The sequence below is a fragment of the Equus asinus genome, chromosome 2 (assembly GCF_041296235.1).
Source record: "Equus asinus isolate D_3611 breed Donkey chromosome 2, EquAss-T2T_v2, whole genome shotgun sequence".
In the NCBI taxonomy this organism is placed as follows: Eukaryota; Metazoa; Chordata; class Mammalia; order Perissodactyla; family Equidae; genus Equus; species Equus asinus.
Window position 1 is genome coordinate 59,163,755 of NC_091791.1, and position 15,455 is coordinate 59,179,209.

The window sequence follows — 15,455 nt, forward strand, 5'->3', positions numbered from 1 at the left end:
CATTCAAGAACCTCCAGGACTCCCCATGCCACACGGATGACCCACTCTCTGTACCCTGGCATTCCTGCTGAGGGACCCGGGTCTGACTTCCCTTTCTGGACATCCTGCTGTGACTCCACTCCCACCCTCCGGCGAGCCAGAGTGCTCACTGTTTCCTGCAAACTCCCTTTGTGTTCCCACCTCTGTGTTTTGCTGGTGCTCTTCCCATTAAGTAGAACATCCTCCCTTATCCTCAAAAACCTCCTCTCCTGTCAACACCACATTACAAGGCCATGAAGCCTTTGCTCCCGTCCTCAACTGTTGTGATTGCTCCTGCCCCCGAGCCCCGACCCGTGGCGTGCTTGCTCCCTGTCAGACGCTCACCCTGTGCGCCTCACGTGAAAACGACTGATGCATCTGTCTCACTCCTCCCAGCAGGGCCGAGAGCTCCTGGAGGGCAGGGATTAGGTCCCACTGAGGTGGGTGGCAGCATAGGGACCTACAGACTCAAGTTCAAATTCTGGCACAGGATTTGCTGGCTGTAAGAATCCAGGCAAACCACCGCAGCTCATGGTGCCTCAGTTTCTGCTTCTATGAGTGATGTGAAAACACCACCTGTCCAGAGGTGTTAGGCAAATCCGATGCAAGTATTTACTTGACACGTGTTTCCTGAGGACCCAGTACATGCTAGCACTGTCCAAGGATGCGGGGGTGAGCAAGACAGAGCCCCTGACCTCAAGGGGCTTACACTCTAGTGTAAGCGGGGAGAAGAGCAGTAAAGATGAGACAAACACCTGAGAGGCTGTCAAGCAGTGACACTGCTCTCAAGAAAATAAAATGGCGTAATGGGAGAGCAGGTCACCGAGGCAGGGGCAGGGGCAACCCTCACAGGGGCGGCCAGGGAGGGCTTCTCGGAGGAAGCGATAGTTAGCTGAGACAAGGGTGAAAAGAAGGAGGAGGGCATGCAAAGATCTGGGCAAAGGACAATCTAGGCAGAAACACCAGCAAGTGCACAGCCTACCAGGACCTCTGCCAGAGCTCAGTGATTAGCTCTGGCCACCTCCTCCCACCTCCCCGCCCTCCACATTGCGTTAAACAGACACACAGCACACAGCGAATACACACCTGCTGAAACGAACTGGAGAGAATAAGGAATCCTGGGGATAAATGGGTGCATGGCAAAAACACACATCTCAGCAAAACACAGTCAACCTAGACGAGGCAGATGCCAATTAAAAAGCTTTTAAATTCAACCTCATCTTTGAAGATAATGACCTTTTGCAGCACCCGTCTCTCGGAATAAACCACAATTTTCTAACCTCTGAGGGAAAACAGACATCACTCATTTCAGTCTTTGTCACCACACTTACAGCTTGTGGTTTGTCAGGGCTCCGCTCCAGAATGACTGGCTTCGCCAGGCCCCTCCGGCACACACCTCCGTCCCCAGCTCCCTCCGCGGCCCAGAGCCATGTTTGCATTTCTGCAAGTCTTTGATTTCAATGAACTCCTCAGCCTTGAGCGACACAAGCTTTTGATACCACATAATTATCTTTTAGGTTATCTTTCTGAGGCAGAACATTTTCATTCTTCTGCCAACATAGGTTTTGTGAAGCTGCATAATTATCCAAGCGATTTCAAAAAATATTTTGCCTTCTAAAAGTGCTGCTTCAAGTGCCAGTGACACATAGGGCAGACGGGCAGGCGGGGGTCTGTGCTGCAGGCAGGCGGAAGGATGCACTGGGGCTGACAGGAGCCCCAGAATCAGGGTGGGGGCCGAGACAGACGGGGCCCCTCTGGGGCAGCAGCACTTCTGTGGAAATCTCCATCTCCAGCTGGTTACGCTGGTAATTCCAGTCCCCTTGCTGTGTGCTTCTTCAGGGGTGTCCCCCCGGGAACCCCAACTCATCAGAATTCCCTTATCCACCCCAAATGGCTCAGACTTGCCTGTTTCTGTTACATCATGACCAGGTTTCAAACTGTACACCCCCCACAACCAATCAGCCACCCACCGCCATCCACAGCCTCTCCTTCTTCATGTGCCTCCCGCTGGCCCCACTCCAGAGAGGGCCACCCCAGCACAGGCCTGGCTGTGCCTCTTCCCTGGTTTCCCTTCCTCTGGTCTCACATCCATCCCTTTTCTCCTCCATGTCACAGCCTTGCTCTTCCCATCACAAGCGCCGGCTTGCACATCACCCACCCCTCTGCTCACACAGACCCCCTCACCTAGAATGCCCTGCCCCTCACTCCCGTCCCACACCTGCACCCCCAAACCTGTTCCATCTGTTAAGGTTCAGCTGCAATGCCACCTCTTCTGGGCAGCCCCCTTATCACGAGGCTGCACCAGCGCTCAGGAGAGGAGAAGCAGGATCCATCCTCATCTAGTTCACTCTATGGTCTGAAAGTATGTTACAACCCAGGTGAGCGGCTCCCTGCCCAGCGCTGTCTCCAGGGCGTGCGGCATCTCCTCAAGTCACGGCGCCATCTAGGTCTCAGACTCCTCGCTGTGCAGGGAGCTCACCTCCCCCAGCTTCCCTGGAGACCCCTCAGGGTGGGACCAGTTCTCACAGCTGGGTCCATTTCTGCAGACCGAAGGATGAGATCGGGGGGAGAACTAAGGCGAGAGGCTGAGGGATTTGTAACCACGGGACGAGGGAATTCATCCACCCACCCAACAGACACGCTCTGAGCACAACGCTGTGTCAGAGAGGAAGGGCCCAGGGAACAGAGGACAGAGGAGAAAGCCTGGCTTCTCACTGCTTACCCTTGGGCCTCGTGCTTTGTGCACTAGGCATGTGAAATACCTATTGTTTTTAAAATTAAACATATACAGTTTTAATAGTATTTCTCTGAGTGCATATGCCCTGACTAGCTCCACTGAACAATTTTTCTCTCTCCATCCAACAGCTGCCTTCCAATATTGAGCTGCTCTCTTTCCCTCCATGGCCACTTCTGCACCTGAGGCTTGGGGTCCAGACAGGCCCCCACCGAGCCCATGCCGACCTGGGCACAGAGAGGCAAAGCCAGACCAGGGCATGGGGCGAAAGGTCTGCAGGCACCCCCAGGCCTCCCCTGGCCTGCCGGAACAGCGAGCTCAGTCCTGCCCGCCAGACGCATTCTCTGTGTCCACTTCTCCAGGTCCAGCTCAGAAGCAGGCAGAACTCCACAGGCGCCCCAGGCAGGGCTGACACCAATCACTCGCCTCTGAACCGAGAAGGGCACCCCAGGCCCAAGCGCTGCATTTCTGCCCCTCAGGCCGCCGCGCCGTGCCCACCTGGCGCCACTGAAGCCCTTGGCTCTCTGAAAGTTCGATTGATTTTCCTCGCCAAACTGGCTATTTGCCTCCGAATAATATTCTCACACACCGCCCCCCAACCAGGGCCTCACTTCCACCCCTTTCTCTGCACGGGCACATCCTGCCTACAGAAGACCGCCTGATCCCCCACAGCCTGCTCTCTCCAGAATCCGGGGGCCAGAAAAACTCAAGAAAGCATGAACAAACTCAAGAGAAGGGAGGAAAAGTTCATGACACCAGTTAGGACAGTGGCCACCTCTGGGGGGGGAGCGGGGCTTCTGGAGATTCTGGTAATGTTCCATGTCTAGACCTGGATGGTAGTTACTTCAGTATTTGTTTTATAAAAATCTGCTGAACTAAGTGTATGTGGTTTTATGGACTTTCCTACGCATGCATAAATTTTCACAGCTTTTCTTCTTTTTAAGAAAAATGATTGGGTGAAGGTGACTTAGAAAAAGTCAGGAAGCCTCTTCCAAAGAAGAAACATTTAGGCTGAACTTTAACATATGAGAAGGGCCCAGCCAAATGAAGAGCAGAAAACAGCATGTGCAAAGGCCCTGAGGCTGGAAAGGGCTCAGCCGTTCAAGGAACTGAAAGGTGTCCAATCTGGCTGGATGTAAGCAGCTCAAAGTGCAGTGGGAGAAGTTGGCAGATGTCAGTCATCCCCAGCTTTGTGGTACAGCTTGGGTTTTACTCTCTGTGCAAGGGGAAGCCAATGATAATTTAGCACAGAGAGAATTACAAAAGGTCAGGGCTAGAGCCCCAGACAGGAAACTGGTCCAGCATTTGGGGTTAGGGTGAGGTCCAGAACCCCAGCTTCCTGATTTCTGGATTGGGGCCCTTCCCATAAAACAGGGCTCCCATCTTCTTCTCAGCTCACCAACCAAACTCCACTCGGCTCCAGTCCAGCCCTGGCAGAGCTGATCACCCCAGACAACAGGCTCAAAAACTTACTGGCGTGGCCTCCTAGAGCAGTGGTTCTCAGTAGGGGCAGTTTTGCCCCCAGGGGACACTTGGCAGTGCCTGGAGACAAATTTGGTTGTTACAACTTGGGAGTGAGTGGCAGGGGTAATACCAGCACGTGGTAGGTTGAGGCCAGGGATGCTGCTAAATATTCTACAACGCATGGGGCAGCCCCCAGCAAAGGATTATCCAGCCCCCAAAGTGAAGAGTGCCAAGACTGAGAACACTGATAGAGGAATACAAAGGCTTCACTTCAAATAAGTACGGGGCCCTCAAGAGAGAAAAGCCCTCTGCTAAGGGGGGTGGAGGAGACAATGAAGGGCGCTTCTCGGCCTCCCAGGATGCCCCTGTCCAGAGACCACGTCTAGAGAGGGGGTTGTAGGCAAAGGCTTCTAGGCAGCCCCTCACATCACGCTGTGTGGGAAGCAGAGCTGGGGGAGCAGAGGGCCTGTGCTGTGGGTACCACTGTCCCCTCTGCTGCTGGCAAACTCTCAGCCTGCTTCCCCGTTGAGAGGCAGGGAGCCGAGGACAGCAACACTGAGGCTTCCAGACCTCGTGGTGAACAGACAGGCGGCCCTGGCCCGGCTGAGGGCGGCCCCGTGAGAGCCCGCTCCCTCCTCCACGCCCTCAGAGCTGACCCGAGCCTGGCTGACCCTCAGGCCTCCATGGGCCAGGAGCATCGCAGCAGAACACACAGCCCTCACCCCCACCGGCACCAGCCGCCTGGGCCCTGGGTCGGGAACTGCAGGCTGACAAGCTCCAACTAGGGCCAAGACCACCACCCCATCAGGCCAGAAAAACTGCTCCCACCATGGCCCCTGGCTGCTCTCCTCCTCAGGATGAGTGTGCGAGAGTATGACTGTGTGTGAGTGTGTGCACGTGTGTGTCTGCCTCCCCCTCCAGACTGAGCACTCCTGGGGCACGGGGTACACCCAGTAGGTGCTCAATGTGTTTTTGTTGACAAATGAGCCAGGGGCAGTGTCTGTCCCGAGGGAAGATATTATTCTGATCTGGCTGAGTACATATTGCGTGCTTCCTGAATACCACACTTCCTGAGTACCCTTGCTCAAGAAAGGGCCTGCAAAATCAGATCCCTGTGGGAGGCGGCCAGGGAGGAGCTGGGCCGGGAGTGGAAGCCCTGTCAGGACCCAGGCATTCACAGCCAGCAACAGCCAGGTCAAGTCCCCGGCTCAGCTGCCTGTCACCTGGTCGGCCGGTGACAGGGCACCATCTGCTGGTGAGTGCAGGAGGCGAAAAGCACTTGGCCAAAGTGCGGGTGAGCCTGGCAGGGAGGGAAGGAGGAGAGGGGGCACATGCTTCTCTCACCAGCCTCGCTCTCCCCACTTGATTATCTCACGGCTCCCGCCTAGCTGTTCAGCTCCCCGGAGATGGGTCATATCCATGTCCATATTCATCCCCTCTCTCTCTCACACTCACACACACACATATATCCAGAGGCCTGCCCAGCCCCCTGGAACCCACCAGGAGAAGGAAGTTCCAGACTCTAAACTGTACGCTGATTTCTCAAAATTCAAGGCAGGGGGACCAGCCCGGTGACGTAGTGGTTAAGTTCGCACACTCTGCTTCAGCGGCCTGGGATTTGTAGGTTCGGATCCTGGGCACGGACTTAGCACCGCTCGTCAAGCCACACTGTGGTGACATCCCACATAAAATAGAGGAAGATTGGCACAGATGTTAGCTCAGCAACAATCTTCCTCAAGCAAAAAGAGGAAGACAGGCAACAGATGTCAACTCAGGGCAACTTCCTCGCCAGAAAAAAAATATACATATAAAACCTTAAAAATGAAAACAATGGATGGCTTCAACAGCAGATTAAATACAAATGAAGAAGTAAACAGGGAAATGGAAGGCGGATCTGAGGAAATTTCTCAGAATGTAGCAGAGAGATGAAGAGAAAGAAAATACACAAAAGCAATAGAGGCCCAGAATGGAGGGCCTGAGGGGGATTCCAGGAAAAGAGACTGGAGGGATGGGGGACAGCAACACGCCAAGAGCTAAAGGTATCGAATTTTCTTCAAAAGAACACGGTCAGGAAGTACAAAAGACTATAGAAAAGATGAAAAGAGACATGAAACCTCCGTGCCCATCAGGCCGCCTGATGCGCAGCAGGCCCCAGACAGACGCTGGCTCCTTCCCTCCCCAGCTCTGGTTGGTCCTTCCTGCTTCCCCTCTTTGCCTCAGTGCGTCTGTCCCAGCCAGCCACGCCCTCCCGTCCCACACTCTCCCAGGCCTTTCCAAATCCTGCTCCTCGGAGATAACGACCAGTGTTTAAAGTCAGCCCCAAAGGCCTAGAGCCTCATCCCTGGGGAGGACTGGGGAGCAGAGCTGTGGGGCCTGATGGTCCACTGGCTGGACACGCCGTCGTCCGAGGCCAGGGAGGGAAGACAGAGGTCCCTCAGGGGTACGAGGACCCAGGGAAGCCCAGATGGGCATGAAGCCTTTAAAAGGGAAAGAAGTAACGTGGGGAGAAAAGGTGTGGTTGGAGAGGAGGGCTTGGTTCAGGGGACAGGAGCTCAGTACAGTGCAGAGTTCTCTACTCAGCAAGCTCATTCGAAAACTCTAAGGGATGAAGCTGAGGAGGGGTGCGGGGCTGGAGGAAGGCGGCTTCAACTCAAGCTGAGGGGCAGACTGGGGCCCGGCGGAAAGAAGCCCACTTCCTGGGGGTGAAGAGACCCGGAGTGGGGCGACTAGGGCTGGGAGCCAAAGCTCAGGTGGCAGGAGGGGCAAGCTGGCTCTGGAGAACCCAGGAGCGCCTGGGGGCACCAGTGATGCTGCCCCACCTGTGCGAGGCAAGAGCAGCCTGGAGCCCAGCTCTTCCAGCCCAGCTCTCCAGGGATCTCCCACTCTGCAGCGAGACACCTGCCCGTGTGGAGCAGCCGTCCCTCTGGGCCTGTGCACAGGGAGGCAGCGAGGGGAAGCCAGCCGAAGGGGAGAGGCAGGGCAGCTGGTTCCACACCCAGGACAGGGGCTTGAGAAGGAGCTCCCCCAGTCAGGTGGCTGCTGACACCTGGAGGAGGTGTGTTTGTGACACTGGATGGGAGGGACTTAGGCACCTCCAGCCCTTGGGAATGAGGAAACTTTAAAAATAATAGGTGCCATTTATTGAGCCACCTACATGCCAAGCACCTGACAGACACTACAATTACTCCCAACCCCCCAATGAGGTAGGCACAGTCACCACCCCATTTTACAGATGAAGAAACCGAGGCTCAGAGAGGTTAAGCGACCTGCTGAGGTCGCAGGCTAGCAGGGGGCAGAGTGGGGATTCAAATCCAGGCCGTGTAAGTAGTGGAGAGCCTTGAACACTGTGGTAAGTACAACCGTGCGAGTGACCAGGCTTGATGCCAGAACTGAGGGCCTCAGCCATCCGCTCACCAGCTGAAGACTCCCCGCACCGCCCCCCCCAAGACCTCTCTCCAAAACCAACGCCAGCCTTTAAGTATGTTTGCTCACAGAGGAGATGCTTCTCTCACTTCAGCTCAGTCCAACAAACACCGCTCTGTGCCTACAAAGTGCCTGACACTGCCCCGGCTCTTGGGGGTCGGGGGACAAGAGACAAAAGACAGACTCCTGCCCTCTAGGGATACTCAGTGGGTGCTACAGAGGAGGAAGCAAGCAAGGGGTACACGGGGTAGAGCTGAGGGCTCCCTGGAAGAGGTGGTGGCCAAGCTCAGCTTGAAGGCTGAGTGTCCCTCCGCTGTCTGGGCCACCACCCCCTCCCAGGAGCCTCAGACACACCTGACAAAGGCTGCTCACAGAAAGCCTCTCCCTTTCCAGTCTCTGGGTCTTTGCTCAGGCAGTAACCTCCAGGGAAATGCTCCATTGTAAGACTGACAGACAGACACAGACACACACAGGCACACACATCTCTACCTGCCCACGGAATGCCTCTCCATGCGCCAAAGGCCCACCTCGAATCCCATACCGTCCACCTGCATGATCACCCCCACAGCAGGACAGCACTCCCCTCCTCTGGCTTCCCCCAGCACGCCTGTGGCTCTCCAGCGGCCCTCACACTCCAGTGGGCGAGACGCGCCCACTGCAGCCCCTGCTGACCCACGCACATGGCGGAGAGTCAGGAATATCTGTTGAATTCAACTAAATGAGATGCCTTGCTTAAAAGCTTGGAGTCTTGGGGTAACTGTACAGACTAAAATGCTATGACCAATTCAAAGCGAAAAATACGTAAGACACAATTCAAGTCAAACAGTGGAGTGAAAAGGGGCCTCCCGCTGGGTGACCGGAGAAAAGCCCACTTTGCCTTCGACCCTCCATCTCCTCCTGATCTGAAGACTGGGGCTTGTCATGCCTGGCGGGTACCATCTACCACAGGGAGGCTGTGCAGAGTCAGTAAGGCAACAGGCAGGAGGCACCTGCACAGGGCCTGGTACCTGGGGCTCCGTGGCAGCGCCAGCTTCCGTCACCTGGCCCGAGGGCACACACACTTGGAGTCCTCGGCAGTCCAGGGCAGGTAGACAGGCCCCCGGCAGCCGGAACCCCTCACTCAGTGGTTTTCAAACCTCTGTGACCACAACCCACAGTCAGAAATATGCCTTACACTGGGACCCAGCACACACAAGCTAAACACGGCTGCGAGAGATGCCGGGAAACACTTCTCGTGGCGAGCGGCCACACCAATACTGCCTCTTTCACCTCTTCTCTCTATTTCGTTTCTAAACTGATTCCACAAACCACACACGGGCGCCCTGCGGTTGGAAAGGCCGCGCCCACGCTCACCCAGGGTGTCCGAGCCACTCTCCACTGTCTCGTTGACCTTCCTCGCAACTCTGGCCACGGCCTCACCCATCTTCTTCAGCATGCAGACGAGGTGTCTTGCTGCCAGCCACCAGGCCGGTCTGCTGCTCACAAGGGGATCTGCACCTGAGGAAGACACAGGGCCGTGAAACACCCGCCCACCAGCCAGGAACCCACCCGTGAATCCACCCTCCCACGGGACCCAGGCTGCAGGAAGCCTGCGGGGGCGGGGGGGGGGGGGTGGGGAGGCCCAGACCACTCACCTCCTCCCTCGGGACCCAGAGCCCAGGCCACATCCAGTTTGACCTTCAGAGTGGCCCATCTGCCCATCAGAGGGTGGGGGCAGCCCAGCCCTACCGGTTTCCCAGGAAGATCGACACCTGTGACCTCATCAGACCCGGGGCCAGGGCCTGAACTAGTGGTCAGGCGCATGTGAGGACTCAGGTGTGCACTGGCCTGTGACTCACTTAACAGGCGGAGCAGCGGGGAGGAGGCAGGGCTCAGTCAACTGCAGGGGAGAGACACTTGTCCCTCCACAGCCTCGGAGCTGATGCCCTGTCCACAACCCCTAGGATGGCTCCTCCAGCTCCCCTTCGCCCACCTGCCTCTGCCAGGCTCCTCCTGTGTGCTGCGAAGTGGGGACACAAAGACACATGCAACACAGCCCTGCCTGGTCAGAGCTCAGTCTGGCGGGTTGGGGGGGGGTCTCTAAGAATTCCCTTCCCACGTCTCAAAATGGAGCGCAGGGCACAGTTTTAGCCTGCAGACCTGACTGTCAGCCTGATACCGAGTTTATGTGCAAGACTCCGAGGGAAAGGGAGGCTGGGTAGGAACATGAGAGATGGGGAAGTTGGATCCCCGGGGGAGAAGAGGCTTAAAGAAGGGTGAGGAACACAACCAAAATTATTAGGTGTTAAAGACACAGGGGATGCACCAACTCCCTGTTTATTACGGAGAAGGAAATGGAGGCATAGAGAGGGACTAAATGACCTGGCCAAGGTCTAAGTGAGTAAGTGGCAATGATCCAGCCAGCCCAGCTGCACGCCCAGTGCTCTCTTCTTTACAGAAGTCACCCACACCACCTGCAGCAGCACCCCACGGAGAGGACGAACTGGAGGCCAAGGTCAGCACCCTTCTTTGCCCCCAGATCCCAATCCCTGCATCACAGGCAGCTCAGGGAGCTCTCATGAACTCCCTGTCGGGTCAAAGGCAGAAGAATGTGAAGGGCAGAGGGAAAGGGGATGGGGCAGTGCTCAGAGCTGCTAACAGATACCAAGAGAAAGCCCGCACGTGCTCAACTGGACAGGCAGGGCAGGCGAGGGGCGGCTGGAGAAGCACACCCACCTGCTTAGGGGAGAGTTAGTGGCGAGCCCAGTATGCGTGTGCTTCCGCCCAAGGAGGCTGACACGGAAAGTTTGAGACCACGGTGCAGTGGGAAAAGATTGTTTTTTGAAAACAGGCCTAAAGCCCAACTCTGCTATTTATTAGCTGAGAAGCTGTGGGAAAGATTCTTAACTACTCTGAGCTCTAGCCCAAGGCCCAGGATGTAGGTACTCAATAAATCTTAGCTGAAAGGATAAAGCAGTACACATGCAGACATGACACTAGCATCTAATCCCAGTTTCATATCCATGTGACTTTGAACAAACAACTCAGTGGAACTCATCTTTGAGGAATGAATAGAACTTCCATCTCTCCACCTCCAGGAAGTCTTCCCTGATTGCCCCAGCCCTCCGTGTTCTCTCCTTCCTCTGAATTTCAGTGGCCCTTAAAGCCTTAGCACAAGCCACTTGGGTTTTTTATGAGCTTTTTTTAATACGCACACTTGTCTCCCCAGTTGGCCTGCGGGCAGCTTAGGGCAGGGAGCAGATGTATACTGTGCTTTCCCCCTGCACTTCACACCACACACCAAAAACAGAGGCTCAGTTAGTATCCCTCAAGGGTGGTGATGATGATCAACAGCCATCATTTGGGTTTCAAATCTAAATACAGGTCAACTCACTCTTACAACAAATCTAAGACACTGTCTAAATGAAAAAGGTCATACATTCAAACACATAACAGTGCCAGGTGGGCAAGTTGCATAAGGTGGCCCAGGGTAGGAGAGGAGGGAATAGCAAGAAGTCTGGCAAACTGGACCCAACACCTTCACCATGCTCCCTTTAAGACCATTCCCCTAAGCTGAGTCAGAGCAATGTTGCTGCAATCTTGATTTACTCCAACCCCCTCACAAATGGGAATATTGAGGACCCAAGAAGGGAGGAAAATCAGCTGGATGGAAACAAAACCCTAGGTCTCGTAGCTCTCAGCCCAGGATTCTTCCCACCATACCATGCTCCCTTCCTTCCCCATCTCCAGTATTCATCATCAATAATCACAGAGCTGTATTGAGCAGCAGCTAGAAATAGAGGAATTAGCTTTGACCTGTGTTCTGATGAGGAAGAACTTTCTAAACATCACTGAGGCAACCCTGGCCTCACAGCAGAGGGGAAAGGAAAGGTAAATCTCCAAGCTGCCCAGGGTCTGTGCTAACCCTGGTGGGGGCTAGGCTGATTACTCTCAATCAGGCACTATGCCTACAATTCTACTAGCTGCCACCAGGTGGGGGTGGTGGCGCCTTAGGCCATAGAGCCCAGGACCAAAAGTAGTCAGATTAAAAACCGCAGCCCTTGTGCAAGCTCAGACACCCCACGGTATGGGTCAGAGGATGGACATCGAAGCAGGAATAGGGGCAACCTGTAAAGTCTGAGCATCAGAGAAATTCACTAGGAGGAAGGGCCCCTTACATTCCAGAGAATGCTCTGGGTGTAGCATAGATGTGCCCTCGACCCAACCACCCACACTAAATGGTTAGGAAAACACCCTCCCTGCACGCAAAACCACCCCTCCCCCCAGTGGAAGATTCCTTCATAAAGTCCAGCTCACAGTCCCTCTCCCAGGTCAGATGACAAAGCCTGTCATGCTCTGGCACAGTCAGGGCTGTGAGGTGACAGGGTGGCAGGGCCACGAGTGTTATAAGACCTGAGATGGGGTAAAAGGGGCCCAGAACTGAAGGAAGAATAAACTTGGGATAGTGGGAATCTGGAGTGAGTCCCTGAAACGGTTCCTACAAGGTTGTCCAACTTCACTGACTGCTCCTTTCAGCCCCAACCCAACACGGCCTCTCTGACAAAAATACAGCAAGCACTTATTGAGCATGTAACAGGAGCCTGGAGAGAGGCCTGGGGGATGTGGGGGAGAGAGTTACAGACCCACTTCTGACTGAGGGCAAAGCCCCCTAGGCAGGGCCACCCCTAGGATGTGAGGGGCCCCTGTCTATATAAACAATTTGAGTCAACCAAAATCAGCCCATCAGCACCTTGCTGGCCACCCAGTCTCATGCCATCCCACAAAAGAAATATCACGCCGGCCAGTGGGAGCCATCGGCGTGCACGGCAGCCCTCCTGGAGCCGGAACCCAACCAGAGGACACCAAGACACCCCCACGAGCTCAAGTTCTGGGCTCCTTGAGGGGTCTGGTCAACCCCAAAGGCAGGGGTGGTGGTGGCAGAAAGTCAGAGTGTGTCCCAAAGGGGAGAAACAAGAACCAGCCCACACGGGTCTGGTCTGGGCTTGGGGCATCCCAATCCGATGGCTCTACTGGCCCCTGCTTGTCCCAAGCACTGGAGGGCAGCCTTAGAAAATTTCAAGGAAAGCGCTCCAAATCCTGGAGACCCTTTTGCACAGGATCCAAACTCATACTCACACTGCTGCTGTCCCAGCAACACAGCCCTCTCCACACATCCCAACTGCCCTTCCTCAGAGTGTGCGTCAAAGTCCCGGGGAAGGTTTGAATCCAACACATCCCCTGGGCACCTTCTACACAGCTCGCACCGAGGGAGACAAGGCCTGGGGCAGAACGAGCTTCCCGTCCGGTAAGAGAGACTCGGGATAAGAGGCAGAATGAGCCAGACGCTGGCCTTGACACTAGACCCAAGGAGCACGTGTGCCCTCTGCCATGAAGGCACACAGCATGGCTGAGAGGAGGGAACAGAGACAGGGGCTGAGCAGAGGTCCCCAAAATGAGAGAAAGGAGGAGACAGGCAGCCAGGCTGTATGGGGCCAGGGGCCTGGAGGCCCTCCTCTAAGGCTGTCCTCTTTCTTCGCAGGGGACCGTGGAAAGCTTTGTGAAGGGAGCTGCCCAAACCAACCAGAGTTTTGGAAAGTCATCAGTATTGTGAGCAGCCCCATCTGTACAATGGAAACATCGCCTGCCTCACTGGGCTGTTCTGAGATGCAAATGATCTATAACTTTTGAGAAAAGTCTTTGCAAACTGTTAAGCACTTCTCACACTAAGGCATTACCAACAGGTGAGTAAACAGGTATAGACAGTAAGTTAGGATATAATGAATTGAACGCCAGAAAAAAAAGTCCTGCTTTGCGACAGCTGGCAACACTGTCCTCCTGCGTCTCTAACTTGGTTTCCCCTAGATTGAAGGCTGGGGGAGGGGTGCTTTTTGCTTAAACCCTGACAGCAGCCCTCTGCCACGGCTCCCGCCCTCACCAGCGAGAACTCTACCTTATCTGGAGCCCGGAGATCTGTGCAAAGGAGCTGCTCCGACACCCCGTCCGCACCAGCTGCTCCTATATTTAGTTACTCGTGTGGTCACTTGGGAACTTTAGAGCCTGGCAGCCGCCCCGAAAGGGCAACTCGAGCCTCCTGAGCCATGTGCGCAAGCTCCCCCCACCGCCGGCTCCAGCGGGCCCTCTGGACCACGCCAAACGGGGGAGCCGACGGGTAGGTGAAAGGCCGCCGGCTGGACTGGACCCAAGTAGCCCCGAAGGCCAACTCCAAGCCAGAACAAAGTTGACCCACTTTTCCACCCAAGGGAAAAAAGCCCTCTGGGGCGTCAGTGGGAAAGGCCGGCGCCTTGTTTTTGAGCCATGGGGCTCGCAGCGTCCTGCGTGTGCTTGCCTGTGGGCATCTAACCATCCTTGGGCTGGGCCTCCCAGCTCTGATCGCAGAGGCCAGGCCAGGGTCTCCGCGCCTCGCGCAAGGAGCCCGCCTCATCCGTCTACCCCACCCCCCGGCGCCCGCAGCCAATGGCTCCTCGTCGCCGGCCCTCCGCTCTCGGGGCAGGCGGGGACTGGGGAGAGAATAAAGTAGGCAGAGGAGAGAACGCTGGTGATCGCGGAGGGCCGGGGACTCCCGCGCTCCCAGGAGGCCGAGAGGCACACCCTGGGGTAGGCGTCTGCAGCTCCCAGAGCGGAAGCGAACCCCGAAAGTGTCGCTTCAGGAACAAAATATACAACGGCTTCTCCCAGCAGGGGCGCCTCCCGCGGGGAATGGAGGCCCGCTCAGGACCGCTTCCCCGAGCTCCCTATTCCCTGGCACTGCTGTGCCCACTCTCCTGAGCCAGCCAGGGTCCAGCCGCAGTCTGCAAGCCAGAGCCGGCGCGGCGCCGGGCCCCTTTGGCGCCGCAGAAGCCGCAGCTGGTGCACCACTGCTCTTTCCACCGGGTGACCTGGGGGAGGGGAGGGGACGCTGCAGAAACGGGGACAGTTCTCTCCCTCTCTCCCCCAGCCCCTCCAGCGCTTAGCCTGAGACTACGTTTACTGTGCAGGGCACGAAGCGTGGGCCCCCGATCCGGGCCGCTTTCTGCTCCACTTACGGCGACAATGCCTCCTAGCGCCCTGCGCAGCGCAGTCACGCTCCCTCGGCCGCTGGCGGCGCCCCATGCAGGAGCGGCGCGTAGGAGCGGGCAGGTAGGGCGCGCGGGGCTGCGGGCTCTGCGCGCGCCGCCGCTCGGCAAATCGCCGCGCCGGGATGAGAGCCGGGGCGGGAGCCGGCAGCGGGCCCGGGCCGCGCGCAACCAATCAGCGCGCCGGTCCTCGCACCGCGCCCGGGAGGGGCGCGCGCGGAAAGGCGGCCCGCGCGCTCTCGTCCGCAGGGTGGATCCGCTTTGTGTGCGGCTTCTGGAGGGAAAACGCTTGGGAGGGCAGGGGTGTGGCCGGGAACGTGCGACAGATCCCAGGACCAATAGGACTGAGGCTCCAGATTTGTTTTTCTGAAAGAAATAGAGTTGAATTAGCCAGGTCAGGGGTACTTTGAAAAACATGAAGATGGGGAATAGGCACCTTTTCATGTGGTGTTTTCGGGTGCCATTCGGGTTTTGAGAGACAGTCATTCTGGCTACACTAAGTTACTTCACCTCTCTAAATCTCAATGTTCTCCTCTATAAAATAGGAACTAAAATATATAAATATCTACTTCACAGGGTCATTGTGAGGATTAACACATGAAATATTTCTTGCGGTGCCCAGCAGTATAGCTCAGGGAAAGGCAGCTGCGTCACAGGCCTTCATTTATGGAGGACTCACGAGGTACCCTTTACTAGGCACTCTAGGGAGGACAAAATAGACGAAGCTCCGAACCAGCCAGCGATGATCAATGAGTCAAATGCTC

At 56.1% G+C, this 15,455-nt stretch overlaps 1 protein-coding gene across 6 annotated transcripts in view; it reads right to left on the minus strand.

Moving 5' to 3' along the window:
- Nucleotides 1–14,953, minus strand: part of LRRC20 (leucine rich repeat containing 20) — a 78,413-nt gene extending 63,460 nt beyond the window's left edge. For 2 of the 6 annotated variants that reach the window (XM_070489408.1, XM_044756449.2), the window contains exons 1-2: nt 14,662–14,944; nt 8,993–9,136 (exon numbers count right to left, since the gene is read on the minus strand). In XM_070489408.1, coding sequence (XP_070345509.1) covers nt 8,993–9,136; nt 14,662–14,728 — 211 coding nt within the window. In that variant the 5' untranslated portion in view covers nt 14,729–14,944. Of the gene's footprint in view, nt 1–8,992; nt 9,137–9,273; nt 9,293–13,568; nt 14,002–14,661 lie in introns of those variants that run through there. The other 4 variants (XM_014840315.3, XM_070489417.1, XM_014840314.3 and 1 more) reach the window with 3 other exon arrangements.
- Nucleotides 14,954–15,455: the final 502 nt, after the last annotated feature.